General features: G+C 54.1%; 2 protein-coding genes across 7 annotated transcripts in view; one reads left to right on the top strand and one right to left on the bottom strand.

Moving 5' to 3' along the window:
- The window catches only part of DNAJC7 (DnaJ heat shock protein family (Hsp40) member C7), a 28,119-nt gene extending 11,356 nt beyond the window's left edge, over positions 1-16,763 (top strand). For all 3 annotated transcript variants that reach the window (XM_028520760.2, XM_036033912.1, XM_028520761.2), the window contains exons 2-14: positions 1,072-1,160; positions 1,832-1,956; positions 2,322-2,435; positions 3,087-3,161; positions 6,541-6,659; positions 7,563-7,716; positions 8,324-8,488; positions 9,288-9,379; positions 12,752-12,825; positions 13,219-13,365; positions 13,592-13,744; positions 15,940-16,002; positions 16,450-16,763. In XM_028520760.2, the coding sequence (XP_028376561.1) occupies positions 1,072-1,160; positions 1,832-1,956; positions 2,322-2,435; positions 3,087-3,161; positions 6,541-6,659; positions 7,563-7,716; positions 8,324-8,488; positions 9,288-9,379; positions 12,752-12,825; positions 13,219-13,365; positions 13,592-13,744; positions 15,940-16,002; positions 16,450-16,487 (1,408 nt within the window). In that variant the 3' untranslated portion in view covers positions 16,488-16,763. The remainder of the gene's footprint in view (positions 1-1,071; positions 1,161-1,831; positions 1,957-2,321; positions 2,436-3,086; positions 3,162-6,540; positions 6,660-7,562; positions 7,717-8,323; positions 8,489-9,287; positions 9,380-12,751; positions 12,826-13,218; positions 13,366-13,591; positions 13,745-15,939; positions 16,003-16,449) is intronic.
- A 1,284-nt stretch (positions 16,764-18,047) lies between these two features.
- LOC114503573 (2',3'-cyclic nucleotide 3' phosphodiesterase) lies at positions 18,048-24,901 on the bottom strand. Of its 4 annotated transcripts, none has more exons than XM_028521238.2 (4): positions 24,717-24,901; positions 22,879-23,545; positions 20,837-20,976; positions 18,048-19,460 (listed from the first exon to the last, which is right to left on the bottom strand). In XM_028521238.2, exons 1-4 carry the CDS (start codon positions 24,717-24,719, stop codon positions 19,011-19,013), a joined length of 1,260 nt encoding a protein of 419 aa, XP_028377039.1. In that variant the 5' UTR covers positions 24,720-24,901; the 3' UTR covers positions 18,048-19,010. The 4 variants fall into 4 exon arrangements, with proteins under 4 accessions (XP_028377039.1, XP_028377041.1, XP_035889806.1 ...); XM_028521240.2 differs by lacking the exon at positions 24,717-24,901 and adding an exon at positions 24,543-24,686; XM_036033913.1 differs by lacking the exon at positions 24,717-24,901 and adding an exon at positions 24,456-24,476.
- Positions 24,902-25,658: the final 757 nt, after the last annotated feature.

Below are 25,658 nucleotides of genomic sequence, written 5' to 3'. Positions count from 1 at the left end.
TTTTGCACGTGTGGGGGACAGGAAGAGAAACCAAGGCTTCCTTATGACAAAAGCACTCAGTTCTGTAGTAGTGGTGCAGCAATCATTTTGGCAAAGAATTATCTTTGCCGCTCAGGTTGGTCAGTAGCATGGTTTTGGGCACCTTTGACAGAGGGTACTGGATGGTTGTTCCTTCAAACGTGTTGGTCATGTTGGAGTTGGTTTTAGTCCCTTGGGCAGGGATATAATTCCCTATGATAAACATTGTTCCTTTCGGAAAGTACAGTTTGTCTAATAGCACAGCTTCAAAAAGTGTATCTTGGGTTAGGGCAGAAATTCTGAGATTACCCCAGGTGCTGCAGGGGTGGTAGAGGGGCAGAAAGTACCCGTGCAGGTGTGGTGGGCAGAGGGGATACCTGTGGCCGGGGGCTCCTGAGAGCATGGCGTGGCAGCCTGCCCTCATCTGCCCCTGTCATCCAAGTTCTTGGTCTTTACTGTCGTTCAGCTCTGTTTTCCATCTGAAACACCAGTGTGCTGTGCTTTTAACTTCTTTGCCATCTGCTTTTGCTCTGCTTGTCCCTCCAGTGACAAACGCATGAGCCACTTTTCAAGAGAATAAATGACTAAAACTCGAAGAATATGGCCCACTTTACATCGAGAAGTCAGTTGCCGCTAATCCCAGTATCCGTAGGTCAGTTTCTGTTCGTTTGCCGAAGTGGCAGCAGTTGTGGCACACTGGGCAGGAAGTGAGTGTGTCAAGATTCAGGCTCTGAAAGAGTATCTAAGTTTGTCTGTTGTAAGGAGAATGACCACAGAGTAGCAAGGCAAGGCAGGCAGCACCAGAGAGGTTTTCTTAGTTTAAATGTATCCAAGTGACCCCAAAACAGCACCTGGAGACCCTGGATTCTTTCATGAGCACCTCCTTGTGGTCCATCAGCCAGCCGAACAAGTCTGCGGATCCCCTCCATTGTCTCCCTGACTGGCACCCCAGTGTGCCAGGGACTCGAGACCAGAGAGTGCTCCCATTGAGAGTGCAGAGGCGGCTGCCCAGGTGTGGGTAGTAACGTGATGCTCTCTCTCTCGCTTTTCCAGGAAAGCAGAGTCTTTCAAGGAACAAGGAAATGCATACTACGCCAAGAAAGACTACAACGAAGCTTACAACTATTACACAAAAGCCATAGGTGAGACGGACCTAGAGCTGATGCTGGAAAATAATTGGCCTAATACTGTTATTGATAGCTCCTCTCTAAGAAGTAGCACATCTTCAAGCCTAATGGCTTCATGGGGAAATAACTTTTTTTTTTTTTTTTTAGCTTAAGTGGGTGATAGTTATTTTGGTAAATTAAAAGCAACTCCAGAGATTCCAGATGCTATGGCAATAGGATGCCCAACTACATGCGTGTCAGCGTTGTCGGTTCGCTCACCGTCTCAGGAGACGGCCTTTTGGAGACGGTCAGGGCCCTGCTCCTTCCGGGTTCAGTTTGCCAGCGTGTTTCAGTCCCAGGCCCGCACTCTTCTCACCTGGCTTGATCTGTACCTTCCCACCGCCAGCTAAGCAAATGCAGATACATTCTTGTATCTTACTACATAAAGCACAGTCCATTAAGAAAATAAATATGCTGACCCCATTCTAAAAGATAATTAATGCACTTTAAAGCTAAGTATAAGTGATTTTTTAAAATAACTTGTTTTCTTTTTAAATTGGTTGTACCGTTGTTGCTGTCCATGTGTACGGGCAGTCAAAAATTTGACAGTGGCTTTTTAGAGAGAATGTCATAGTTCCTATTTTACTTTGATACAGTGCTGAGGGAGATGACCCATCCTAAACCTTGTTTCATACCCTCGCCTGTAGACATGTGTCCCAAGAACGCTAGCTATTACGGGAATCGAGCAGCCACCTTGATGATGCTCGGGAGGTTCCGAGAAGCCCTGGCGGATGCACAGCAGTCAGTGAGGCTGGACGACAGTTTTGTCCGGGTACGTAGGCGGCTCTTCGGGGAGGACTGGGTTGCTGCCGTTGACCTCCCCTGGCCCAGGGTTTCTCAGTCTCAACACTGTCCACATCTGGGCCAGATAGTTCTGTCGTGGGGGCTGTCCTGCGCAGCGTTGTAGGATGCGCAGAGGCATCCCCGGCCTGTAAGGTGTAGGTAGCGCTCTCCCACCCCCCAGCCCAGCTGTAACCACCAGAGATGCCTCCAGCGTTGCTGAACGTCCCGGGGGAGGCAGAACCAGCCCTGGCTGAAAACCACTTCTCTGGCCACTTTTACCCCGTGTTGCTGCTGCTGGTTTCCCTGTGTTCAGCCACTCGTGCTCCTTATCCTTCTTTTTTGTGTTTCTTCCAGGGACACCTGCGGGAGGGCAAGTGCCACCTGTCTTTAGGGAATGCCATGGCAGCATGTCGCAGTTTCCAGAGGGCCCTAGAACTGGACCACAAAAATGCTCAGGCACAACAGGAGGTGCGGGTCTAGTCGCGTCTGCTCTGAAAGAGGCGGTGTGGTGTATCTGTGGGGCGTTTGACTGGAGAGCCAGAACTGAGATCCCGTCTCACTTCCACCATCAGCCACACCTGGGTGACCGTAGGCCAGTCTCACAGTCTCTCTGAGCCTCGGCCTTCCTGCCTGTCAAAGGAGTATTGAATGTGACTGGCAGCTTTCAAGATCTGTGAAAATTGGAGGGTTTCTGAGGTGGCGGGGGCAGGGAGGGAGGATAGGCAGGTGCATCAAGGAACTGATTTGAGTGAGGCTAAAGAATTTAGTAAATTCAAATCCTGGTTAAATGTGTGGCCACTGAATCCTGCTCAGTTTACTCGTCGATGTAGCTTAGTGAGGCTCTGCAAGCTTTTGCTTAGTCCCTGACGATGCCTCGCCTTCATTTTGTACACAGCAAGGCCTGATTCTTGCACTCCTGGGTTCAAGTTCACGCTGAGGGTAAGGCTTGGGCCTTAGCCTTTCTGTTAAGGAGTCTTGGCCACATCTTTACCAGCTTGATTTGTGAAAAGCCTGTGGTTCTGATATTCTTAAAGTAACAGTCATCGGCCGTACTGATTTTTGTGGTTGTTGAATCTACAACTTCGTTAAAACCTTGCCTTATCTGATTTTCTGGTGTAGTTCAAGAATGCTAACGCAGTCATAGAATATGAGAAAATAGCAGAATCGGATTTTGAGAAGCGGGATTTTCGGAAGGTAAGTACAACCATGAAGAAACGCTCTCATGGAGCCCTGTGTGCGTGTGGTGTGTGTGAGATAATTAAGAGTACTAGTGTGGTTCAGAAATCTAGAGCAGTGTATTTGTTTTGACTTTGCCTTTTTTTAAAGATTTTGTACTTTTTCTAGAACAGTTTTAGGTTCCCAGCAAAATTGAGAGGAGGGTAGCGAGATTTCCCACATGCTCACTGCCCCACTCAAGCACAGCCGCCCCCACGTCAGCATCCCCCACAGAAGGTACATTTGTTACAGCCAGGTTTGTGGCAGTTATGAATAAAGCTTCTATAAACATCCACGTATAGATTTTCTTGCGGGCACTTGTCAGCTCCTTTGGGTAAATGCCAACCAGCGTGATTGCTGTATTGTATGGTGAGGGCATGTTTAGTTTTACAAGAAACTGCCAGCATGTCTTCCAAGTGGCTGGACCATTCTGCTTTCCCTCCAGCGACGATGTGAATTCCCGTGGCTCCACGCCATCACCAGCATTTGAAATTATTTTTTACTAAGTTGCTTTTTTAAATTATATTTGGCTTTATGATAAAAGCAAAATGAATTTATTACTCAAGTTTATTCCTGCTTTTGATTTAAGATAGTGGTCTAGAAGTGTGCTTGTAGGAAAAAAAAAATAGGAAAAGCCAGTTGGAATCAGATACAGGTTTGGATAATCCAGTTTCATTTGATTAATGAGAGGTAGCTCTAATTCCTGCTTTGTGGGAGCTGGTGGAGCTAGAAGTCACAACTGGGGAGAGGCCCTTTCTACGTGTTGAGTAGTGTTGGTAGCCTGTCGCCACTACCTTTTTGACCCTGGGCTATTCTACAGAAGCGCACTGCTGTGCATTGCGGAGCTGTGTGGTAGTTCGCGGAAATTTAAACCCAGAGGGGTTGACAGATGTGAAACGTGGGAAAGGTTTAAAAGTTCTAGGTGTCTTTTTAAGTCTACAGTGGTTATGCTTCAGTGATTCCTAACTCCCTTTTTTAGATGGTGCTCAGAAGTAGCTTTCACTAGAGTTTCAAAGGGGCGGTAAAGGGTCTCAAAAAGGTTAAAGACCCCTGATGAGGACTGGTTTTTAGGAACACCCAGCAGAGGTTTGTGAGCACCGTCCAAGGAGCGGAGTTGTCACTTCATTGGTATGTGCTCGGTGCTTTCTGCAGCCAGGACTCCGTGTTTGATGATAGGGCGCAGTTAGGAATTATTCTGAGGAGCATGTATGAATGACCCATGGACGTGGACCACAGGGTGGGCACTGACTGTGGGAGCAGGGTCGGGGGTGGTAGACTGGGCGGAGGAGAACAAAGGGGGGAAACTGGGACAACTAATAGAACAACAATAAAATATTTTTTAAAAAAATTTAAAAGAAGAATTATTCTTAAATCTCACACTGTTAAGGTCTTTTATTCGGTAATAAATGTATCTGGTTAGCTTATGGAGAGTCCCAGCATTAGCTTGTTAATATCCCTCTTGTGTCCATTGGTTTTTATATCCACGGTGTCTTTGCAGTGTGATTCGTAAGGTTTTTGTTTTGTTTTGTTTTGTTTTATGCGTGTATATTTAGAAAGTGATACTGCCTCTTGTCATGTTTTCTGAGGTTTACATAGGCAAAAGCTTTGTCTTGAAAGGCCGTCTTTGGGTTTCTTTTCTCTTGCTTACTCTGGAACCAGAACCCCCAGTTTGTGACAGAATCCTGTTTGTGGCATCCCAGCCCCCCCACTGTGGCTCACGGTGATGTCATAAATGAAGAATTATGATCCTGGCCGGGGAAGCAGATGAAGTTGGAAGAAACAAAGATCTTCTTTGCTTGCAGCTGTCCATAGTCATGGGGAGGTGGGGGTGGGAAGTGAACCACGGAGCCTCTGACACTCCCCACAATGACCGAACCGTCTCCATACAGAACACTGTGAAAGCAGCAGGGCGTGGCTGCTGAGATTTTGACGGACGGCTCCCTTCCTGCTCCCCCCACCCCGTTCTTTTTCATTTAAGGGGGAAAAATTAGCCCCGTGACCCACCCTACATACTACCTGAATTTTCATATTGTCCTCAGAACTTCCAGGACACTAACCTGTGCCGCTGAAGGAGCGGCCCCCCTGCCGCTGCTCAGCTGATACCGCAGAGAGCCCTCCCCGTGGGGCAGCTTGTGGTGTTTGCCCACTTCCCCGGATTTCTGAATTTAATTTTCAAAGGGGTGCTTTTGGTGGTCCGAAAGCATAGTGGGTTCTGTTTTTGTTTTTGTGTGAAAGGTAATATGCTCTGTGCCTTTATTTCATTTAATAGACCTTGAAAGTCTTTCTATATTAGTACCTGGAGATTGAATCTCTGTTCTGTGTTAGAGCCACGTCGTATTCCATTGTATGAAGGTCTGTATTATCTAAGCAGTCTCCTTTCATGGAACTTGAGTTATTTCTGAGTGTCCAGACTTAATCTCCCCCTAATCCCTGTGGCCAGATTCCTCGAGGGAGTAGGTGTCTCTAAACTCTATATTCCTCCTTTGGGTCAGTGAGTCTTGGAGGAGAATGTGATGTAGCAGGGATCTCCCAGAAATAGCAGTAAACCAAAAATGAAACCTCAGAAAACAAACTTCTGAAAAGAAAAAACGGAAACACGGAGAACCTTTATGAAGCCGGGTGAACGCATCCCGGTTCTGTGTGTGTGAGAGCGAGAGCCTCTTGGCTTTTGGTTTGTGCAGCACCCTGTCGGATGCAGTAGTCTGGTGCGGGCTGCTGAGGGCCGTTAACAAGAGTGTTTATCGGTGCGTTTCTGTGCTAAAATAGGAGGGGAAGAGCGGCCACCAGGCTACTCTGGGACGTGAGGCCCAAGGCACGGGAAGGACTGTGAGCACTTCCAGTGACATGGGGAGCAGTGGTTCCACGCCAGGTTGTTCTTGGTACTTCTTGTCTTACTAGGCTAAGCATGAGGAATTATGCAAAGTAGCAGCTAATAGTTTCTGCACTAGAAGAGTGAGTTTTGATCATGGTCATTGTGGATATGATTTACCGTGGAGGCAGCTTAGTGTGGTGATTCAGGTTATAGGCTCTGCAGTCTTAGTGTCTGAGACTAAATCCTGTTTCAGCTGCTGACTAGCTTTGGCGACCTTGAACATGCTTTAGTGTTCTCATCAGTAAAATAAGTGATAATATTACCTACTCTATAAAATTGTGTGAGCATCAAATGAGCTAACACAGAAATTACTGGTAAATGCTGTCATTATCATTTGGATCAGCTGCTTTCCACATTTCAAATGAATTAGGTATGTTCTTGAACTCTGACATCACTTCCCTTTGAATCTGTTATCTGTGACCAAACTGAAATGACGTTTCTGGAGTCCGGGATGAAGAGCCTTACTTGTTTTCTTCTTCCCTATAGGTCGTTTTCTGCATGGATCGTGCCCTAGAATTTGCCCCTGCTTGCCATCGCTTCAAAATCCTCAAAGCAGAGTGTTTAGCAATGCTGGGTCGCTACCCAGAAGCACAGTCCGTGGCCAGGTACGAAGTCAGGCCAGCTCTGCCTCGCAAGGTCGGATTCCCCTGCACGGGTGCCGTTGGCAGCTCTGAATGGCAGTCCCAGCCCGTGTCCCGTAGGTAGACCCGCTGGGCCAGCTGGACCTCCCCGGGACTTGCAGCCCAGACTGGAGTAAATTTGAAAACCCATAGGGAGTATAGGAGTATTGTAGGTACTTCAGCTGTGCGTGAAAGAATAGATGTGTGAATCTGTTTGGTTTTTATTTTTAAATGTCCTTTTCTGTCTACTCCAGGGGTTTGCAAACTCTGTAGAGGGCCTTAGAGTATATTTCTTTTTCTTTTTTTTTCTTTCCTTTTTTTTTTAAGATTTTATTTTTAGAGAGAGGGGAAGAAAGGGAGAGAAACATCAATCCATTGCCTCTCTCACACCCCCAACCAGGAGCCTGGCCCACAATCCAGGCATGTATCCTGACCAGGAATAGAACCGGTGACCTTTCGGTTTTGAGGACGGCACCCAACCCACTGAGCCACACTAGTCAAGGCAAATAACTTAAGCTTTGCAGGCTGGGTGGTTTCCATTGCATCTGTTCAACTCTGCCATTGTAGAGCAAAATTAGCCTTGGGTAATAGGTAAACAAATGACGAGGCTTGTTTTTGATCAAATTTTGTATACAAAAACTGGCGACAGGTGGGATTTGGCCCGATGGGCTGTGGCCTGCCAACCCATTCCAGTAAAGATTGTGAGACATAAGGAGAGTATTAAAGATCAGTGTAGGTGGTTTATTTGGGGAAAATTCTTGGGAATCCGCCCACCTTTGGATACTTTCCACATTAGACACATGGTCAAGAAAAAGAAACCCACGAATGATAGTGATGGTGGGGAGATGCAAACCACAGCTGAACGCGCCTTCTTTCTGGCTGTTGCAGCGACATTTTACGGATGGATTCCACCAATGCAGATGCTCTGTACGTGCGAGGTCTGTGCCTCTATTATGAAGATTGTATTGAGAAGGCGGTTCAGTTTTTTGTGCAGGCTCTCAGGATGGCCCCTGACCATGAGAAGGCCTGTGTTGCTTGCAGGGTAAGTTCTAGGCACCAGATCTGTGTGGGAAAGAAAGCTTCCTTTTGAGACTTTAAGAGAGTTGGAATGGAAGGTTTTAGAACAACGGGAATGTGGCAGCCCCTCTTTCTGCCTTGCCAGGATGCTTGGTCCTTTTAGTAGAAATGATTTCAGGGGAGCAGCTGAGATCTTGCTCCCCGTCATCTTGTCAGTTTGGCTCAAATATACTCTTAGGAAATTTCTACATGGGGGGTGGGGAACAGAAAACAGATTTCAAGACTACTTTATTTTGCCCAAAGGTAAATGTGATCAGATAGGTCAGATTCTTTTAATATCTAAGTGCTTTTTTCTTTTGTTCTTCTCTCAGTGAAGAAGAGGTAATGCTTGTCCTGGGAGTGGAGGGCAACATGGGTCTCCCTAGTATTCTCTTGTAAATCTGGGTTTCTTCTGTCCCGCTCTGTGGGAAAGCAGAGGGACCGATAGCTAGCCCAAGAGGCGGGGTGGGTGGGACCGGGGCCTGTGTGTGCTAAACCACTGGGATCAAGAAACTGGAAATAGACTCTGGCCTGTCCGCGCAGTGGTCTGAGGCTTCCTGGACGTGAATTAACCTCCCCACTTTTCTCTGTAGAACGCCAAAGCACTGAAAGCAAAGAAAGAAGACGGGAATAAAGCCTTTAAAGAAGGAAATTACAAACTAGCCTATGAACTGTACACAGAAGCCCTGGGGATAGATCCCAACAATATAAAAACAAATGCTAAACTCTACTGTAATCGGGGTACGGTTAATTCCAAGGTAAGCGCTTGGTCTGGGGCTTGGGGCCCACGGAGATATTTTTAAGGGACGTGGAAGAGGTCTTGGGAAATCTGCCCAGTGAGGGGAAACCCGAGGACAGGAGAAAAAGTTGATTGGCATCTCAGCCATTAGAACTTACTTCTGACAGGCAAACTTGTGTCTTTTCTCTGGAACTGGGGGGCGCTTAGGGGACGATTTGGAAGGATATTCCCACCTGTTCTTCCTCAAGGTCTTTTTTTTCCCCGGAGAATGACTAGAGCTTTGGGATAATTTTTAAAGCAACTATGATTGCTTCTTTTTGCCTAAGCAGGTGATTCTTTTTTAGGAGTGATTTGGAGGAAATGAGAATACGGGTCTCCAGCATAACTGGCGGTCACCACGCTCAGTTGAAAGTAGCCTGAGCACTCCCGTGGTCCTGCGCACCACAGGGAGCAAGAGTAGGCTCCTTGCAGGTGTCCGGTAGTTAAAACCCCAGTTATTCCCATCCCTGTAGTTGGTCCCTGGAAGAAAGGAGGGCAGGAGCCACCCTTCTGTTGTCACGTCTCGGTCGGGCACTAACCTGGAACAGTGCAGGTGATTTTGTCCTTGCAGATAAGTGTGCCTGGCTTCCATTACTTTAAAAAAAAAATTGAATTTGGCGTCCTCAGCCCACTGACATATAGGCTTTCTCAGTGACCGAGAGCAAGTGTGACAGGGAGCCAGCATGACCGGTCCTGGTAGAATTTGAAGCCATGTGCACAGCTTCTGGGCTGCCCCAGCCACCGCCGTGTGAAGTGTGACTGCTCTCTCTCTCCTGAAGCTTAGGAAACTAGATGATGCAATAGAAGACTGCACAAGTGCAGTGAAGCTCGATGACACTTATGTAAAAGCCTACTTGAGAAGAGCTCAGTGGTGAGTGCCTCTGCCGGGCGGGGGGAAGAGGGCATCGCCGCCGGCCTGCCAGGGGAAGTGCATTACGGATGGTGGAGCAGCCCCGGGGATGTTGTGAGGTCATTTGGTCCTTCCCCCTGCCTCTAGGTGGGATTGTTCCAGCCCTAGACTCTCTTTATAGACCTCCAGCGGAGGAGATTGCACAGCTCCCTCAGTCTCCCATGCCTGTGTCTTACGCCCCTCACGGTCAGTAAGTTTCCTCTGATGCCTGACCCAAATGCCTTTTGTTACAGTTTAAATCCATTTCCTTTGGAGATTGTTTGTGTTGTACACCCTTGCTCTAACTTGGCACAGTGCTTGGCACACAGCAAGTGTTCACTCAGTAAATGTTTTGTGGGATGAATGTATGGTGCTTGGAGAACAAGAATCTTGGAGACAGTTGCGAGCCCTGCTCATCGGCCTGTTTGCTCTGGGTTTAGGGACGACAGTCTTGAAGTTCAAAGGGATTTGATCTAGCTCGACTTCCCAGCAGTATAAGGGCCCCCCTCTGGAAACACCTGTCTGGCGACGCGGTGATTTCCGAGCCAGGACGTGCCTGCCGGTAGTGCCCAGTCTTGCTTCCAGAGCTGGGGTGCTGCCCGGCGCACCTGTCACCTGACTCTCGCACCCGCCAGCGTCTCTCCACGCAGGAATGTGAGCGGAAAGCTAGGAGAGACCCCTCTCAGAGACCCATCTTACTTCAGGTTCCTTCCCAGACAGACCCCCGTCTTTGACGTGTCTGAGCGGAGGGGCTAGCTGCCGTGCACCGCCCTGCACACCCGTCCCGTCCCGTCCTGTCCCGCACGGTGCAACGCCGAGTCTAGGGAGCCGGCACTGTGCTGAGACCGACGGGGCCACAGTTGTCTGCTTCTCACGGAGCCCGAGTCTCACCAGCGGCGCAGCGTGTGGCCTGCTGCCCACGTAGTTTTCCCAAAACCATCCACATTTCTTTTTTAATAGGAAAACTGCTACTGTGTGGGCCGGGGGTTTTGTTTGTTTTTGTGAACTTCTAAGCGTTTGGCTGAGTCTGTCAAACACACACAGAACTGTAGACTCTCTTGAGACCACTGCCCCAGCGAGTGCCCTTCAGCCCAGCCGGACACTTGCTTTAACAGTGCAAAACGCTACTGTTTGCAACAGTTTTATCTGTAACAGTAGCAAAAAAGAATCACCCACGTGCCTAGATACATGATACTATGTCGCATTTGGAATACTCTGCAGTGGTGAAAGGACAGAACACTTTTTTAAAAAACTGGTTGGGGGCGGGGCGGGGGGAGAGAAACATCAGTTCGTTTTTCTACATAGTTATGCATTCATTGGTTGATTCTTGTCTGTGCCCTGACTGGGGATCGAACCTGCAATCTTGGTGCATCAGGACAATAGTCTAACCAACCGAGCTGTGTGGCCAGGGCCAGAACATGCTTGATTTGTTGGAGGATGATGAGCTGAAGGGTTATTTCCTTCACATGTGCATGCACAATAAATAATAAAAGTGAGGACATCAGTTGCTTTGACCAGACATCTCCTCGTCTCTGTGGTAGAGATCGCACTGTCCTCTGAGTGGCTCTGCCTTTGAGATCCCGCCGCGGGGACCGGCGGGCACCGTTCGGCCCAGCTGGCCGGGGACCGGCAGCAGCCCCCTCCAGAGGCTGCGGCCGATGAGAACTGGAGGTCAGCCCAGCCCAGAGCCTTACCACAGGCCTGCCTTTTGCCCCGGTCTGCCTCAACTTACCCCTAAAGTTGGGGTGTCAGATCTTTGCTGAGTCTCCCATTATGAGCTGGAGTTTCCTATTTTCCCTAAGGCTCTACTTTCCTACTTTTTCTTCAACTTTAGAGGAAAAAAATGTTAAGATGTAAGAATTTTTTTTTTAATCCTTACCTGAGGACACTCTTTTCATTGCTTTTTAGAGAGAGAGAGAGAGAGAGAGAGAGGAAGGGGGAAAGAGAAACATTGATGTGAGAGAGAAGCACTGATTGGTTGCTTCCCACACGCGCGCAGGCCAGGGATTATGCACCAGGACTGGGCACTGAACCCACAACCTAGGCACACGCCCCAGCTGGCAATCAGACCTGCAACCCTTCGACTATAGGACGACACTTCAGCCAGCTGAGCCACACTGGCCAGGGCTGTCCTGGAGTTTTTTTAAAAGTGCGAATAAAAATGCAAATCACTGTAATACAAGCTTGTTAAACATAACACAGATGGGCCTATTTGCTTGTTTGTTAGATCATTCTATGCCCAGGGCTGTCAGTTAGTTACCAAGTTTCTTTTACTTCTCTTCATAGTATGCCTCATCCTATAAATGGGTTCTCTGGGCTCCTAATAGCACTTGTGCCCAATGTCCACAGGGCATGGTTTTGACACCTTTTTTTTCAAAGGCATAAATCAGGATGCTGACAGAAAGTCAGAGACGTCTCAGATGTCGGGCTCCTCTGTGGCCGGCCGCACGAGACACACTCCCTCGGCCGTGGCCTCCAGGCCCGGCGGGTGCTGGCGAAGGTGGGCCCGTGGAGCGCCGGGGCACAGAGTCTCTGCCGTGCAGCGGCCGGCCGCACTGCAGGGCCCCGCCCGGGCCCCCGCGGAGGGAGTCTGTCTCCGGACCTCCTGCCACAGTCCGTGTGGCCACTAGGCCAGTCTCGGTGCCAGCGGTCTCAGCAGGGCACGATCGATGCTTTGCTAAGGGCGTCTGTGGAAGAAACACTTCAGCGGTCTGGCCGTCAGCCTGCTGAGCCAGGCCCTCGCACCCTGCGCCAGGCCCCTCTTCCGTCTGCACTGTTGAAGTGGGAGCAGGCCTGTTGAGCATAGGGGTCCCTTTCTGTCTCACCTGTATCTCTCAGGTCGACTGGTCTTAGTGGAAGCGGTTGCCGGCAGCCACTTCCACCCTGGTCCTCCTAACGGCTCACTAACCCCACTTCCGCCCGGGACTGAAGCTGGCCTGCATGTCACTGGCACTCCGGGTTACAGAGCTCTTCCGTGCCCATTTATCTCACTCGGTAATTTCTCCCGTGGTTTCCTTCCAAGTGATCAGGCAGGGGCTTTCACGTCGCCTCTCGTGAGGCAGGCCAGGTGCCCGTCGGTGGCTCTGTGAGACCAGAACGAACTGGCTCCTCTCCGTTGCTTTCCGCTCAGGGCAGAACATCATGTTGCTGGTTGAGTGCAGGTGGCATGAGGCCTGTCTCTCTTTTTCTCGAGGAAGTGGTAGTTAATTTTTTCACAGCTAGCAGGACTGCTGTTTCATGAAGCATCTCAACCGAAACTCTGTGTCTCTTGCTTGAGCCGTGCCCCTTCCTCTAGAGTGACACTGAAGGCCGCTGGAATTTATGTCGCTGTCCTGCCCTGTATTTTCTTCTCAGTTACATGGACACAGAACAGTATGAAGAAGCAGTGCGGGACTATGAAAAAGTGTATCAGACGGAGAAGACAAAAGGTAAAGACGTTCGGGAGCATGTTTCTCTGGGAACCGTGGTCTTACTTGCAGGCCCTAGTGCTGGGCACAGGAGTGTCCGATTCGAGGTCGGGCTGCAGCGGGAGCTGACCCAACCACCGCTGGGAGGAAGCGAGCCGAAGTCCTGGGGGCAGGCTGGGGCATGTGTTTTCTGGTCCCAGATAAAGTCACTTTCACTTCCTTTCTGTGCAATGAGACTGATGTGAGGAACCCTAAATATAAGTAGATTTTTTTTTACCATCTCTAGTGAGGGGAAAACACCGTAAACGCCCCTGATACAGTTAACAAGGCTTCTGACTCCAGGGCATCTGGGCTGGGACTTGGTAAGGGAAGCCAGAATCAGACTTGTCCTTGATGCGCGGTGTCTCCCTCTAGAACACAAACAACTCCTTAAAAATGCACAGCTGGAACTGAAGAAGAGTAAGAGGAAAGATTACTACAAGATTCTGGGAGTGGACAAGAATGCCTCTGAGGATGAGATCAAGAAAGCTTACCGGAAACGGGCCTTGATGCACCACCCAGGTAGAGCAGCGGGGGGAGCAGACTCGGGAGAGCAGGCCGGCGGGCCCACTGCCAGCCTCGGTCCAGAATGAACGCCCCGGGGGGGCTCTCCGCTGGGAGGAGGGTGGGACTGAGTTCAGTGCGCTCCACAGTTTGGGAAGTACCAGCTTCCAAAGTCAGACCTAAAGTGGTCTTAAACGTTTTTCCTTGAGACTCGAAGACGAGTTCCCTGTACTCCTTCCTTTAGATCGGCACAGTGGAGCCAGTGCCGAAGTTCAGAAGGAGGAGGAGAAAAAGTTCAAGGAAGTCGGAGAAGCTTTCACCATCCTGTCGGATCCCAAGAAAAAGACTCGCTATGACAGTGGGCAGGACCTGGACGAGGAGGGCATGAATATGGGTGGTGAGTTGGTTACGCAGCCTGGCGTGAATCTGACAGCCGTGGAGTTGGGCATTTTGCTAAAGACACTGCAGAGGGAGAGTCTACATGACCAGCCAGCGACGTGCAGTGATTTGTCAAGTGCGCACTTGAAGGAGACCTGTGACGTGTGCGGCACCGTGCTGGGTGCTTGAAACGACGAAGCTGAATCAGACAGGTTCCCTCTAGGTTCCAGGAACCCCATCTGAGAGCTTGCAAACGTCGGTCCCCAGGCCACACCAGAGCCCTTGTCTCATAGACATGGGACCCAGTGAGTGCAGTCGAGTGTAGCAGGCGCCAGGGTGCAAAATAGTCACCAAGGAGTGAACAAGAGCGAGGGAAGGCATGGAAGCGCAGCAGAGGACAGCACCCTTGGGAGCTGCAAGGGGCCCTGTGGGAGGACAGAGGGTACTCAAGCTGCGCGGTGAGGAGAGTCAAGGCCAGAAAGTAGCCAGAGCAGACCTCAGGAGGCCTCGGGGGCTGGAACCAGGAATATGGGCTGGACGTTCTTTTGTGCCCCACTGCAGAGTACGCTGGTGCTCGTGTGCGTCGTACACCCCTGTGAGCCCTCCCAGGTACTGGTTTCCCCAAGAGACTTGGGCGGACGTGAAGCGTAGCTGTCAGCATCCTCACCCACTCTGAGCTCGGTCAGAGGTCAGAGAGGCCTTGAACTACCCTCACTTCTCAGGCCACAGTCTCTAATGCCAACAACTTTCTCGCCACTAAGAAAACCTGCTGGAATTTAAAATAACTTGATATGCAATCCTGCCCTGGTCTCCAGTTTAGAGAGAGAGGGAGAGAATTGTAAAAGCCCGGGTTTACCAGTAGTGAGCAAGCGTTGCTCTGCCCGGCAGCTGAGAGGAGCTGCAGTCCATCAGGAGTATTGAAGGGTTTTAGGTGTGGGAGCCGCGGAGCAGATTTAGGCTCTAGAAGTACACGAGACGGTGGGGGAGAGAGAGTGGTCTGGGAGGAGAGCAGGAGGGGGGCAGTGGGGGACGGCACAGCAGGTGGGAAGGGGCCAGAGCACACAGTGGGAAGGCAGGAGTCGGTTGCCGAGTGTGTGGGGAAGGAAAGGACTGGGCTGAGTGGCTTTGGCACCGCAGACTCGGGGGCCGGTCACAGCGTGGGGGGGCTCGGGAAGGTCAGCAGATGTGCTGGCAGAGAATCCACTTTTAGGCACGGGCTGTGGATCCCCTGGAGGAGATCAGCCTTCCTGTGCAGCTGAGGGGCCGGGCAGGGGTCGGGGACATAGACCTGCTGTGGCCTGATGATAAGATAAGGGCTCGGTGCTGGGATCAGACGGACGCTGGGGTTTCCTGCCATTTTGCCTTTACTGTCCACGCAACCTTGGGCAAGTTATTTGAACTCCCTGTTTATGTTTCACTGAGTATAACTTGGTAATGACATCCTGACAGATTGTTAGTAGGATTCAGTTATATCATGGAAGCAAAGTCCCTGGAGCCATGGTTAGCACCTAGGAGGTGCTTTAAAAAAAACACACGTTTTCCCTGGCTGGCATAGCTCAGTGGATTGAGCATGGGCTGTGAACCAGTGTCGCAGGTTCGATTCCCAGTCAGGGTACATGCCTGGGTTGCAGGCCATGACCCCCAGCAACCGCACATTGATGTTTCTCTTTCTTTATCTCCCTCCCTTCCCTCTCTAAAAATAAATAAAATCTTAAAAAAAAAAACCCAACACGTTTTCTGACATACAGTTTAGACCGCATAGAATCAAACAGATACAGTAAATCACAGGTCTTGTATTCTTTCTTGGTCGATACAAGGGATAAAGTTCAGCCTTTTCAGTAGCAGCCCTGGCATTATGTACAGGGCGAGTGTGGGGAAGCGGTGTCAGCGAGTGCAGTCGGCATTCCCAGTTGTGGAGGAGAAGAACACCTTCCTTGGAGACTGCACTTGGGGAGAGGAGGGAGCAAGGCCCAGGAATGGGGTCATGGGGTCAAGGGGTCAGGCGGTGAGCCTTGCACTGGGCGGGGCTGGGCGGGGCTGGGCAGGGCGGGGCAGAGCAGCTCACCGCTGGTCTGGGAGGCTGGGAACAGGGGGAGCGATACTTGGAGAGCTGGGAGAGCTCCGGAGACCGTCTCTGTCCCGGGCAGGTCCTCTCAGCCGCTTCCCCTTCTCTCACCTGTTCGCTCCTCCCCCGTTTCTCTCTCTGCTCCACAGATTTTGATGCCAACAATATCTTCAAGGCATTCTTCGGCGGCCCCGGGGGCTTCAGCTTTGAAGGTGAGTGTGCCTGCTGCTCGGGGAGTGCCCGGGTCACAGGCCGGCACAGTGGCTCCCTCGTCGGGCGGCTCTGAGGGTCGGGGGCTCCTGTGTGGAGGCAGCAGGACTCCGTGGGCAGTAGGGCCTCTGGCCGCCCAGACGTGCGGAGGACGGCGGAAGCAAGCCCCCAGGCACACCCCGCCTTGGGGCCCTCGCCACTGCACCGCCATGGGGTCCGGGCGGCCAAGCTGCCTGGTCCAGGGCTGCTCCGCACAGCGGAAGGTGTCGGAAGGCGTGGCTTCTACTCACGCTCACGTGCTCCCTCACGGCCCAGGGGCCCAGGTGGTGTGATGCCCTTGGAGCTTTTTCTCCGGCTTTGAAGCAGCCCTCGGAGACGTTTCCGTGATCAGAGCGGCCATGTTTCCTAGCAGACCCAGGGTCAGCTGACGTGCCCTTCTTTCCCCGCAGCATCTGGTCCAGGGAATTTCTTCTTTCAATTTGGCTAATGAAAGGCCATCATCCAGAACCCAGAAAATGCAGACTTGCTCAGTGTAACCTTGAATGTGGACACAACTCACCTCCTCCGTCGCGTCTCCATGTCCTTAGAGCAGTTTCGTTTTCTCAGTTGGATGCCCTGTGTCTGTGAGTGGGGTGCAGGAAGGGAGCCGGCGCCGAAGACTGCGGGGAGGGGAGGGAGGCGGGGGTGGACAGGGAGGCAGCTTGTGAATTTTTGTTTTACTGTATAACTTTATTAAAAAAGGAAGAAAATGAAGAGAATAAAATGTATTGACCCTTTCTGGCACTTTGCCCTGGCAGCTGCTTTGTCGGTGGGCCAGAGCTGAGCCCCCAGCACAGAGGTGGCGCTGGCGTGGACTGCAGGCTCCACAGGGCAGCGGGCACCCGGAGGCTGGTGGCCAGTGGGGCGCCGGGTGCCTCTCCCCAGCCTGCTGAGCATGTAGGTGCTGAGCAGGTGCTGCCAGTGCTGCCGGGCCCGGTCTGGTGCCAGTCACAGGGACCCGAGTTCAGAGACATGCTCACGTCCTTGGGGGGCCACCGGGCATCACGAGCAGCTGTGCGTCCGCAGCTGGCAGAGTGCACGGGCGGATGCCGAGTGTCAGGCCAGGCTAACCTAGCCAGAGGAGGTCTGTCTGCACACACTTTCACGGTCCCTGTTGCCCGTGCAGGCCTCGGGGGGACAGGAGGTACAAAGCCCGGCAGCTCCGGTCTGGGCGCCGTCGTCAGCACACCACTGGGGACACCACTCTTAGCACGTGCCCATGCTCCCCCACTGGTGCCCCTTCCTGCACGGGAGGCACGGGGGGGGGGGGGGGGGGGCGGGAGGAGCAGTGGCCGTACGCCGTGTGCGTCAGATCAAGCTTTGTGTTTGCGGGGAGAAATCTTGTTGGGACTTCCAGGCCGACACTAGAGGCTCCGGGTGAAACTCAGGGTTTGGGTGCTTCGGGGGTGGACGTGGCGGGGCAGGACCTTGACCAAACAGACCGTCTGGTTTCCCTTCCTGCAGAGCCTGCCCTTTCCTTTCCAGTCTTCCCCTCTGGTGCCAGGGCCGAGGTGAAGGGATGACGGGTTGAGGCCTGGGGAGTCCCTGGGTAGCGGCCCGAGCCCATTGGCTGGAAGAGACTCCGAGTGTCAGGCCCTCCCTCAGGTTTGAAGCAGCACTGACCTGAGGTGTCCTTCTCTGGAGAACTGGGGAGACCCATACTGGGAGTTTGGGGTCTTGCTGCTCTCACAAGTCTGATCAGACCTGGCCGGGCACACCTGTGGGCCTGTCTGAGCCATTCACAGGACGGGGGGCTGTGCTCTGCGTCCCTCAAACCCAGCCAGCCCCCACTCTCTGTGCGCATCCAAGGCAGCCTCTCTCCTTTCTGCCGCCTCATGAAAGCCCACACTGTTCCGCTGCCCAACCTCGCCACAGCTGTGCCCAGCCAGCCGCGGGGAGACAGGACCGATGGCCCCAGGCTGTAGGACAAAGCCAGTCCTAACACACCCAGCGCTCACCCTAGGGGAGACGAGCGGGGCGCGGAAGGGTGAGAGAGACCGCACACAGCTGGGATTAACACGGTTTATTGCATTATCAGTCTTACAAGTTGCTGAGGTTGGGCAGAGCCGGGACTGTCACCCAAATCCCAAGCACTTCGTCAAGCAACAACCTAACGAGCAGGGCCCCGTTACTGAGCAGAGGGCGGCCCACCCGTGCGGCAGTGTTAAAGCCCCTTCCCCGAGGCTCCAGGGGGGCTGAGCCCTTAACAGTCGGGAGTCCGCTCCACCGGCTCTCAGTGCCCGCCAGCCCCCTGCAGAGGAGGCGGAGAGGCCTCCAGGGGCACCGAGGAGGCAAGGCGGGCCGGGCAGACGGCAGGACTGCAGCAGTCTCCCATCCACGCAACTGAGCCGCACCCCTGGAAGGAATGGCCACCCCATCCCCTTCCCTGGGTGAGCCAGCAGCCAGTGTGGGCTGTGGCCGCTGTTTCTTGTTTTCTTCCCTAGTTATCAAACTGTTACCTAGTTACAGTGTGAAGAAGGAAGGGACAGGCACTCGGGACCGAAGGTGGGAGGCAAACCCCTCTTTCTACCCTGGCAAATAACCCAGCAGTCCTGGGGCCACAGTGATTAAGAAATGGGATCAAAGGCCAGGGGTCCCCCCCACACACCCACCTCCACCACCAGTGTTGGGGGGGGGGCCTGCAGGGGCGGGAAGCCCTGAGGTCCCTCCCCGCTGGCCAGGCGCGGGCGGAGCTGCAGACCTGGGCTCCCGGCCGGCTCGGCCCAGCCCCTCAGCTTTGGTCCAGGTTCCTGACCCGTACTCACCTCCCACCGCTTTGTGCTGAGAGCCTGAGTGTTAGACAGGAAGAGGGTCGACAGAAAAAGGAGGGCAGTTACTTTACAAGTTTTTAAAAAGTTACAGGAAGGTTAACTGAGTAAAAAAATCTTAAAGATCAAGCAGAGGGCGTGCTTCCCTCTCCACCCGCTCCCCTTCTCAAGAGCGAGGAGCGCGTGAGGGGCGGCGAGAGCACTCAGTTGAGGGTGCAGGACTGAAAGGCGCCCCCCTTGCGACCGCCATGTGTGGGCACCAGCTTCCCCTTCCCATAGTAGCCCGTGAAAATGGCCCTGACCTGCATCTTCTTAGCCAGGTTCAGCATCCAGCGCCCACTGCCCAAGGAGAAGAGCTTGCCCCGGGCCAGCTCGCCCACCTCCTCCGCGCGGCTGCCCCCCCGCTCCTGCCGCACGATCTCCAGGAGGTCAATGCCCGTCTGCACTGCCTGCACCTCATCCGCGCAGCCCAGGGTGATGTGCGCGCGGCTGCCGCGGGGCAGGCTGTCGGAGGGGGACAGCTTGTCCACGTCGTTGGGCCACAGCAGCAGCTCCTGCTCGCTGAGCTCCACCCGGGCTCCCGTTGTCTTGGGCGTCACGAAGAGGGCGCAGATGGTCAGCGTGAAGGCCTTGGAGTACGACTTCTTCACCACCTGCAGGGAGAGAGCGCGAGAGTGAGGGCCACGCCAGCGGAGGCGGCCCCCAGGGAGGACGGCTGCCAAGGTGGGGTCTGACAGGTGAGCCCAGCGACGCAGAGCCCCTTGTCAAAGGCACGTCGCCCACAAACACGTGCGACACGGTTTGTGTGGTGCCGGGCGTGTCTCTCCACCGACTGTTGGCCAACGTGGAAAAGCCGAGGCGCAGAGAGGCAAGGGTTAACACCAGACCTCTGCGTTCAGAACCTAGTCCCCCCATCACTAGCTGCAGGGCGGAGCTCGAGCTGCCAGACCCCTCCGGGTCAGCTTGTTCACCTGTAAAATGTTGGTGACTTCAACAACCGCCCCCCCCGCCCCCCCCCCCCGCCGTGTGAGGGCTGTAGGAGTGACTGGGCGACGAGCACGTAACAAGTGCTACTGTCACCACCACTCAGCTCCCCCTGGTAACAGGCACCCTGGTGGCCAGGCCACACCCTGGAGGGCAGGGTGAAGGGAGGTCAGTGCCTTGGAGCCAAGTCCCCGCACAGCTCTCGGCTTCCATCCGATTCTCCGAGAAAGCCCCTCCCTGCCCCTGGCACACAGGTTCTGTGTCTGCTCACAATCCTGTGTCTCACCGGGGCCTGGCACATAAAACATGCTTAACGCATCTCGCTGCGTGAGTGGGTGGCCAGAGTTGGTAGTGGAAAGTGTCACGCGCTGACTCACGCAGCTGTGCTAAGTGCGAGGCATACAGGGCCGAACCAAAATAAAAAAGCTCGCTCTCAGGGAGCTTCCGTGAGCAGGAAACCAGTGACCACCCAAGTAAACGGCAACCTTGACCTAGGCCGGGAAGCGGGCCAAGGGTCAGGGAAGGCCTGGTGCCGAGAAGCGGCCTGAAGGAGGCTGGAGGCAGCTGTGTCTATCCAGGCACCAGATCACCATGTCAGAGGCTGGGGGCAAGGATTCCGCTGTGGCGTGAGGAAGGGGGGCTGGTTGCCCCTAGGCCAGTGAGCCTTACTACCCTGGACACTCCCCGCTCTGGGGCAGGGCTGGTCCTCGGACCCTTGGACAGAAGCCTCGGAGCGCCAGGCTCCACGGAACGAGGACTCCTAGCCCGTGGGACTGAACGCAGGCTTGCAGAGCCGGAGTCTGCTCTGAACCAGCGCCCCCCCCTCACGCTGCAGGAGAACCAGCACTGGCAGGCAGGCCTGGGGACAACTGCAAAGGCCAGCGGCACCGTCCGCCAGGCCCCAGGGCAGACGCCTGAGGTCTGTGCCATCAGCCATCCAGAGGGTGAGCTGGAGCAGGAGATGCCATTTTCCTTGAGCTGCCCGTCTGGTTTCTGGACCCTGCCGTACACCACTGCCCACCCCACCTCCGCCGGTGTCACTCACGTCCTGCTGGGCATACTCCTCTGCCCCGGCAGCCTTCCCGTAGTCGCAGAACTTGGTCGTGCAGTGCAGCATGCCTGGGGGTCTCTTCCCGAAGTAGGTGACCAGGTCTATCTTCTCCCTGGGCTCGTCCCCAGACACGACTGCAGGGAGAGAGGAGGGTCACCAGGGCAAAGCAGGCGCCTCCCACCCTCTACCTCTAAGACCACTGAGGCCCAGAGTTTAAAAATGAAACATTAAGCCTAAACTCTGGAGCAGCCCACTGTAATTCATGTATTCACTAGTTGCTCAAAGGAACAGCAACTCCAGAGCTATAAAGAGGTGCTGAGATTCCCCGAGACTTGGCATTGTGTAGATTTTGACGTCTCTTCCCCGGACCTGAACACTAAGGCCCTTGGGACCCAGAGGTGGGCAGCGTAAGCCAAAGGAATGAGATTCACCAGCGTCCCATACAAGGCGGAACCTGCGAGTCCCGAAAAGGAGGGGAGAAAGAAGATGGTTAGGAACTGTGTGCTACCGTGGAAGGAGCCAGAAAGAGCATCGTTAACGTCCATTGGACGGCGGCCAAGTGACTGACCCCTACCTGTCAATGACATCCAACACCCAGGTGGCTACGAAGAGCGCCTGTGTCGCTCAGTGGGATGGTTACCTGGCCAGCACACTACGGCTGAGTCCCTAGCAGTCCTGTCTGGTGGGTGAGGGCCTGTGCAGGCCTGGGCTGTGGTGGTGGGGCTTGGGGTGGAACGGGACGGCGTTGTGTGGCCGGTAGACATGACGAGGTCTGGAGTGTCTGTGATTTCAATCCCCAGACTCTTGGCCTTCTGGCTAGCCTAGAAGCCACTAGGTTTTCTCCCTCGTTCATCCCCAGAATCAAGTACCCGCAAGGACGTCACTCACTACCCACGGAGGAGGCCGCTCTTCGGAGAGCAGACTGCACTCTGGGGCCCAGTGCGTTTTTCTCCTGCTGTATCCTGGCAGAAAAGGGTTCCGGTTTCTAAGGGTAACAGGCAGCTTCAGAGGCAGCCGCTGTCCAGGGCAGAGCCACCAGCTCTAACCCGGAGCCCTGCCTCCAGGGTGCTTTTCTCCAGCTAGTCACAGGTTCAGGACTCAGACCGGGTCGGTGTGGCTGCAGGGTGCACATCGCCTGGTTTCCCGGCGTTCAAGTTCAAGAGCGGAGCAGAGTTCTCTGAGAACATAGGCACAACTACCTGCCTCTGAGCAACACCAATATGGGGGGTGGGGGGACATTTCAAATGTGAAGATAACCTAAAATTGGGGGGGGAACTGGAATGGGTTCAAGGAACAGATGGATTAGTGAGTGAGTATCCCCCACAGGCCACTGCAGGAGAATGAGGGTCACCAGGCCTTTCCTTGCCCAAACCTACCCTGTCGCTGGAGCAAACTGCCCTTGCCCAGAGAGAGCCCTGGGGGAGCCCCCGCGGAAGTCGCCAGAGCCCGGGCTCTCACTGCTGCTTAGGGCAAACCCCACACCCGCTCCGGGCCCGTTCCCCCAGCTGCAAAACAAGGGCGTCTGGACTGGGTGGGAGACCGTTCTTGGAAACATGCGGTGCCGCAGGGGGTGCACTGGGTGGCCCAAGGCCGGGGAACCATCCCCGGTGAAAGCACGATAGTCCTAGTTATAATGTTCTTGCAGCATAGGGGACCGCGGGACATTTTATTTTAGAAAAATGGTTCTGTTGGCTAAAAATGAGTGAAAACACTGGACCTCTAAGGTCCCGTAAGGTGCTGACGACATATTTTCTGCTGTGACAGTAACTTGTTTTTCCCACCTCTAAGACAAGGGTCAGGGGCCTAGAGCCCCCCCAGAAGGGGGGAACTGAGCAGAAGGGTGAGGCAGGAGGGAAGCAGCTCTCCCCATACCCCACCGTGCTCCCACCACCCAAGGCTACGACCTCTGTCTGGTACTGGACGAGCCTCCACCTGCTTCCCGCCTCGCTCCCAGTGCATCGAGGACGCCATGGTCCTGTGCACACAGCACAAGGATGAGGCTAACTGCCCCCCCCTCCATCCCCCCCGCCACCTACAGTGCCTCAGCTCTTTCTTGAAAGCCTTGTGGTTCCCCAGCTCATCCAAGAAGGTCTGGCCAACTTTTCGGAGGCTCTCCGAACTCTTCTTGGTCAGGAACCAGCCAAAGAAGAGTGGCAGGAAGTCCTTCTCCAGCCCAGGCTTCAGCTTCTTCAGCTCGTCAACCGACAGTGGCCACTGGCTCTTCTCCTTGAGCTGGGCACAGTCCAGCCGCCAGAGCGTCTTGGGCTCCACCAGGACCACCTGGTACTGGTACTGGTCGGCCATTTCAAAGAGCTGCTCCAGCCGCTCCCGCTCGTGGTTGGTGTCATCCAGCACGAGGACCCGGATGTCCCGGCGGCAGCAGTCAACCAGGTCCTTGTCCAGCCGCTTGTACGCGTCGGAGAAGCCTCCTTGAGCGGGGGTGATCTTGTAAGCGTCAGCAGACACCATCTTGGTGCTGTCACGGTACCTGTCCCTGATGGTCCGTGCCAGAGTGGACTTGCCGCTCCCCGGCAGGCCGCGGAGGATGAAGAGCGTCTTGCACTCTTGCAGCGTGTCCACCGTCTCCTCGTCCTGCAGGAAGGGGAACTGCAGCTCAGGCTTGTCCTTGGCCCCTAAGGATGACATCTTGCGGAAGAAGATCTTGGGCAGGAATGTATGGCTCTTTCGAGAGAAGCCTCTATTCTGTGTGAGGAGAGGAAGAGCAGATGTCAGCCAGGTCACTCGTGACTACCTTGCTCGCTTGTCTCTGGCCTCATTCTAACCCGGAACCCTCCCTGCTTGGAGCTCTCCAGCCCTGACTGACAGGCGCCCTGGGTGTAGTGGACTTTCTCTCCTCTCTTTTCTGTACCAACGGCTTCTGCTTGCGGAGGATGAAGGGCGCGCTTGGCGGAGCTTTCCTATACTCTCACTTGCCTCTAGTTAGAGCTGTACCCCTAAGAGTCACCCACTGCGGCCACCTCTAGAGGAAAGTGTGCAGGAAGGGCCTGAGGCAGGGGTCCTAGAATGGACCCCCCAACTTTTACGTTCTCCGCACCTACTGAGGATGTCCTCTTTTGGGGTAGGCGGCTTAGGTCTGGGCACAGCCACAGCTGACCTGGCTCTGAGCGTGCAGAAGAGGTTGTGGGTGGAGAAGCGTCACCCAAAGACTGCCTCCCTTCCCCCAACAATGGTAGCAACAGATAATACTCTCTTGTCCGGGATTGGGGGGGGGACAATGGTCCCACAGAAGGGCTGGTGGGGGGCAGGGCAGGAGAGCGCTGAACAAAGGGCCTCATTCACCACGCGTGCCACCTCCTCCTCTGCTCTCGCCGCCCCCCCCCCCAAGTCCTGGTCTTTGTGCCCACACCAGAGCTGGGCAGTACAGGGTACCTGCCTTCAGGGTCTAGTTCTACCCACCGCGCTGCTGCGTGTCACAGCACCTCTCTCAGCCACTTGTTTTCCTGCCAGCTAAAAGCCACAAGTGACAAGTTTTTACTGTAAACTGTCTTTTCTGGGCCAGCTCCGCCTCCTGCCAGCACCCCGAGCTGAGCTGGCCCACTGGGTTCCCAGATAAGCCCCCAGGGCAGGGGAAACGAGGGAGGGAAGCACACACCATTCGGTTGGCTACCCCACGGTCCCTTCTTCCAGCGCCCGCCCGCCCCCGCCCTGCCCCACTATGTTCTTCTCGCCTCTCCCCTACCTCTGGGGTGCCCCGGACTGCCAAGAAAGCCTCAACTCAAGCCCGGAACCTCAGGGTCTTATTTGCATGCCACTTCCTCCCGAAAATCCCCCAATGCTCCCGTTCTCCGCTAAGGCACTACCCACCCCGTGCCCGGCCCGCTCCTCGCTTCCCGGCCTTCCCGCGCATGCTCACCATGATATCAGAGGACGGGGCGCCGCCGTCGCCGCCTTCGCAGGCACTAGCTCTCCGGGGCCGCCCGCCTGCGCGGAGGGACACGGAGTCCAGCGATAGTGCGACCCCGAGCCGAGCAGCCTTACATAGCCTGGGGGGCGGAGCGCTCTCGGGCGGGCCAGGCGTCTTGTACTCTGCGCAGGCGCAGGCTCAGGCGCAGGAAATCGAAACTGGGAGCGCGCGGGGTGGGCGGGGTGGGGAGTGTGGGCGCGTGGGGCCGCCTACGGGAGTGCACACCTGCGGCGCACCTGGGGCCAGCCCGCAGCTTTGCAGCGAGGGGCGTGGGGTAGGAGTTTCTCCGGCCTCTTAATTCTTGGGTTAATAATGAACTCTTCAAAGAGTAAAGCAGTCACCCTTCCCTGGTCTCGCCCCGAGATAAGGAGGGAGGAAAGAAAGCAGTCTCGAGCAAGTGAAAGGTCAGATCCTGTCTTTACATAAATTTTTTAAAAGACTTTATTTATTTTTAGAGAGAAGGGAAGTGAGAGAGAAAGAGAGGGAGAGAAATATCAGTGTGTGGTTGCCTCTCACGTGCCCCACAGTGGAGACCTGGCCCGAAACCCAGGGATGTACCCTGACTGGGAATCGAACTGGTGACCCTTTGGTTCGCAGGCCCGAGCTCGATCCACTGAGCTACACCAGCCAGGGCTCTTTACATTAAATTTTGGTATTTTAATCATTATGGGTTTGCAATTTTTTAAAAACGCATTGCATTGAAATACTGTTTATCTTGCTTACTGAGTTGGCGCCTCTGAAATGGTGCAGCTGACATGCCTCACCCTAGCCCAGGCCCTGTCCCAGCCTAAATTCAGCCTCGGCCCAACCCTGCTGGGAATTGTGGGGACAGAACCAGGATGGCAGTGGACAAAGGGACAGATGAATTACTTTAACGAAACTAATGCATCC

Source organism: Phyllostomus discolor, chromosome 8 (genome assembly GCF_004126475.2).
Source record: "Phyllostomus discolor isolate MPI-MPIP mPhyDis1 chromosome 8, mPhyDis1.pri.v3, whole genome shotgun sequence".
Classification (NCBI taxonomy): Eukaryota; Metazoa; Chordata; class Mammalia; order Chiroptera; family Phyllostomidae; genus Phyllostomus; species Phyllostomus discolor.
This window is presented reverse-complemented; position numbering and strand designations above follow the sequence as displayed.

Bases quoted from the DNA above. Each gene is read 5' to 3' on its own strand.
- LOC114503573 (XM_028521238.2), bottom strand. The intron at 20,977-22,878 runs GTAGGTGGCGGG...CTCTCCCTGCAG, and splicing joins CAAGAAAGAGCTGAGGCACT to TCGTGTCTGGGGACGAGCCC. The intron at 19,461-20,836 runs GTGAGTGACACC...CTCTCCCTGCAG, and splicing joins AGGAGTATGCCCAGCAGGAC to GTGGTGAAGAAGTCGTACTC.